Below are 4,340 nucleotides of genomic sequence, written 5' to 3'. Positions count from 1 at the left end.
TATTTAAGTGTATTTTATTTTAGAAGAAATTAAATCGATTTATATTATATATCTTGCATTATTTTTTACTTCATTTCTTCTTGAGAAAACAGTAAAATACGGATTTAAACAACAACACTCATATATATTTCAAGTATCTTGCACCATCACACGATTTTCGTATACAACCTTGGTGTTTTAGTCGTCCAATGTAAATAAAGATTTTAATTGTAAAATTTTTTAAAAAAAGACAAATACCGTTAAAAACAAAGCAATTAATTTGTATTATTTATTAAGATATAAAAAGGAATATGTAGATGTAGTAATGAAAATTTCTAATGTCTGAAAAAATTTATTCAATATTGTCTCCAAAATTTGCAAACATCTTTCGGTGGGTCCTTCCTCGAATCCATATGTTTCAATATAAGTTTCACCGAGTTCTTCTCAGATCGAAATGACAACAACCATGATTTCTTCATGAAGAAAATGAGGGCTTTCCGTAAAAATATTAATTACAACAAATAGATACATTGTAATTTCATATGCAAAATATAGTAAATACAATAAATTCAATTAAATAAAAAGATCGTACTCGCATTTTGCAAACGAATACCATAGCTGAATAATCTTTACACTAAATTCCTCTTCCTCCGAAGTATAACATTTCAGATTTGTAAACGGTCTACCGAATAAATAATATAATTTCTTCATTGTAAGATACGCCTTTCCATTTAGATGATGCGCGTTTCGTTGTTCGGTGATTGAACACGTAAAGATAAATATTATGGTCTTGGGAGAGTCTTTCTGCCATAAAATACGAAGGACAGATGCAAAGGCCATCTCCATCAAATTTATAATTTCCAATAAGAATTGAATGGTAATTATCATTTGGAACGTTCCCCTGATATTCGTCAAAAATAGTGTTTGATCTTTCTTCACTAACGTTAAAATACATTTTGATGAAGTTTTCAGCTTTCGATTTGCTAATTTTAGGATTTTCTTCTTTGGCAAGATCCAGATGATACAATCTCAGGAATAATGATTTCCCATCTGAAAAGGTGCTGATTATCACCTCAACATCGTAAACTTCAACATGCTTATTATCTGGCAAGTAAGGTCCTTTGGTCTCTGCCAGAAGAGCTCTAAATATAGGAATGCCGTCTATATACGATACTGTGAGGGGCTAGCCGGGGGTACAGAGTTGTCAAACTCATGTATCACTTAATCAGCGTCCAGTCGAGTAAACTGACCCTCTACGTCGAAGGATGGCTTTATATGAGTGAAAAAATGCGGAGACTGACGATCTCGTTTTCACCGTCTCCCTTGTCAGGCTCCCGACACTAGATAGGGATGAAATTCGCGCCCTATCACGCGTTTAAAATATTATTATTAAGGAGGGCTGATTAACAGACCAGTGAGAAGTGCAAAAGTAAGAGATAGGATGTCTTATCAATAACGAAACCAACGACATTAGTTAACAAGGAAATAAACAACAAAATTTAATAATATAAGAACTAAGGAAATTACAAATAAAATGTCTAAATATTCCATCTAACTTAAAACGTTAACAAATATACTAACTCCTAATATGGGAAATGAGAGAGAATTTACAAATCTAAGTATATTAACTCATTGTAATGTGATATCTAACTTTTCTGTATTCTGAAAGGCGGTTCAATCTGAGAAAGTATGGCACTAGTCTTTCATTATGGAGGAGATATGCTCAGGCGCAGAAGTGCTGAAATGCTTAGTGCCCTGAGTTTAGCGCGTATCTCCTGATTATACTATTTTTTTCTTTCGATAAAAATTGAGAGTTAAGATCGTGTGACTGGGTGTTAAGATCGTGTGACTGGGTGTCACGATGAGTCTTTTGGGTTTTAGTCAGCTTTTTACTCGTGGGAGATAAAGATCTCTCTCAGGAACTGACTGTTAACAAGAGATACGTATTACCTTCATTGTCCTCAATGAATAATTTATAGTTTTATTCGTTCAAATATTAATAAATTGTAATATTCTTACAATTTATTTAGAGTATTTATAATTCTACAAATATATTATTCCTATAAATATGTTAAAATCGTTTTAGGAGCCATTACTCAGAGTTTATGAAGTCTGTCCCTATTCACACAAATACTATTAAACGAATATTTATACTGATATAACTATATTGTAATCTAATTTTCATTACTAAAAACATAAAATTTGTGACACCAAAGCCGTAACATATAGCTGTATCAAATTTTCCATATCTTCACCTTAATGAGGAGTGTAGTCATTTCCGGTGACGTCAGCATAGAAAGGGTATTCGAATACTTTAAATAATAGAATACTAACTACCTATTACGAAATTTAAAATATGTGAAATCCAAAAAATGCTTTAATATTTGAAAGCGAATAAATGTTTGAGTATTTGGAATTCGATATTGGAACATTTGCGTGAAATCGGTTTATTCTTCGATATTCGAACACAAATGTTTTTTTAAATAAAAGCTGTTAAAAATCTACGAGCAATTATTTTAGATTTTGCATAAATATTATTAATTGAGGTAAGTCATTAGAATCTAACCATGAGTGGTATTGATTATGTTCTAATATGAGATTCGGTTTTCACAAACGGAGAAATGAGGGAGTAGGTTGATGAAGAAAGCTAAGAAATACTGGTACTAACTTCCTCCCTGGAGGACTTTCTGTGGTATGCTGGTCCTTACGTACGTATTAGATGCACGAAGAATAATTAAAAACCTCTTTCTCGGGTAGGGTCAGTGATATGTAGTGGCTATACAGTATACACACTGCCACGGATTAATTCTGCAATTTTTTTTCTTTTTATTCTTCTTAGTTTATACGTTCTTTCGACTAATTCTATTAATAATTATATTATATACACGAATTTCCTACAGATTATTTTCCTTCTTTTTTCCTTACTTTATCGATGTTAGAATCACATTTGTTTTCGATCTCGGCTATTTCCATTAATCTTCTAGTACAAATAAACATACATATCCTATAACTACATACCTCTACATTAGTACACAACATACTGTAATTGATTAATATTTTCTGAAGCTTCTTTGATAACAGATATCATTTGTAACGTTGCTGTAAAATATAACATTACAAAAGAGCTTATGAGACTACATAAGCTAAGTCAGATATGTATTAATATATTCAAAGTACGATATATTTGAATGATGACTCATATAAATAGAATACGAAGTTTTATTGTAATTATTATTCCAATATATTATTTCTTGGTTTATTCAAGTAGAATACTGTTTTCGAGATGGCGACTGATAAAACTTCAAGCGAGATTCCTGTCATGTCGAATGATGACGATACTCGAATTAGATTTCAAGTCATAAAGGTAAGTAAAACTTCTTCAGTATATTCTATTGATACTCTTTGAATAATATTAGATTTTTCAGTGGGATGCCGTAGCTTCGTGGAATTGGAGTAAGATTTCATTATGTTACTAAAGTCTATTACGATATGTTACTAAATGCTATTTTCGTGGTGTCCGGTGATATTCTTTATCTAACGCACCTTTATTTTCAATTTCAGTCACGGAAATGGGAATTTGTGCCATTTGTAGATGTAAAATCTCGGATTTATGTAAGCAAAAACGACATTTATTGGATGTATCCTATAATTGACATTACATAGATAATTTCAAATATATATATTTATCAGGTATCGAATGCTTAGCCCAGAAAGATCAGGAGGGTGGAGAATGTCCTGTGGCTTGGGGAAGTTGCAATGTAAATAAACCTTATAATTCCTAACATTCTTTTTTTACCTGCGTAATTGCATCTGTTTAATTCGTTGTTTCCGTCATGTATTTCTAGCACGCATTTCATTTTCATTGCATTTCGCGTTGGCTGAAGAGAAGACAAGTTTGTCCTTTAGATAACCGAGACTGGCACTTCCAAAAGTAAGTTAAAATCACTTAATTCCGAACATTGCAAAGTTAAAAATTATGTGTTAATGTAATATTTTCCTTTGTATAAGGTACGAGTGATGAACGTCCTACATTTAGAAAAGTGACAATGTGTATTGTATGATACTTTCTACAGAGACAAAATTCGAAAAAGAAAAGAATTTACAAATCTTTTGATTTTAACGCGTTAAATAAATAAATAACGATTAACTGTGAAGAGTTTTTATATTTTCTGTTTTTCGCAGTGAAAAAGTTTTAAATTCAGTGATTTTATTGTTCCTTTATGAAGAACATTTTATATTTTTCTGCAAATTTATCCTTTAGTTTTAATTTACGTTAACTTAATTAATGAGTAAATATCTTATATAATATTTCTGATTTTTTAAATATTAAAATTACGAATTATCTGGTGTTTGTACCGTCC

At 31.0% G+C, this 4,340-nt stretch overlaps 1 protein-coding gene across 2 annotated transcripts; it reads left to right on the top strand.

Annotated features, from left to right (window-relative positions):
* Window positions 1–2,406: 2,406 nt before the first annotated feature.
* Window positions 2,407–4,127, top strand: LOC136982293 (RING-box protein 1A-like). Of its 2 annotated transcripts, none has more exons than XM_067278772.1 (7): window positions 2,407–2,525; window positions 3,248–3,343; window positions 3,405–3,432; window positions 3,541–3,591; window positions 3,670–3,737; window positions 3,825–3,910; window positions 3,988–4,127. In XM_067278772.1, exons 2-7 carry the CDS (start codon window positions 3,263–3,265, stop codon window positions 3,995–3,997), a joined length of 324 nt encoding a protein of 107 aa, XP_067134873.1. In that variant the 5' UTR covers window positions 2,407–2,525; window positions 3,248–3,262; the 3' UTR covers window positions 3,998–4,127. The 2 variants fall into 2 exon arrangements, with proteins under 2 accessions (XP_067134873.1, XP_067134872.1); XM_067278771.1 differs by having other exon boundaries at window positions 2,411–2,525; window positions 3,245–3,343.
* The last annotated feature ends 213 nt before the right edge of the window (window positions 4,128–4,340 follow it).

Source organism: Centruroides vittatus, unplaced genomic scaffold (genome assembly GCF_030686945.1).
Source record: "Centruroides vittatus isolate TY-2023 unplaced genomic scaffold, ASM3068694v2 contig_82, whole genome shotgun sequence".
Taxonomy (NCBI): Eukaryota; Metazoa; Arthropoda; class Arachnida; order Scorpiones; family Buthidae; genus Centruroides; species Centruroides vittatus.
The sequence above is the reverse complement of the archived record's forward strand: the minus strand, read 5'-3'. Positions and strand labels throughout refer to the sequence as shown.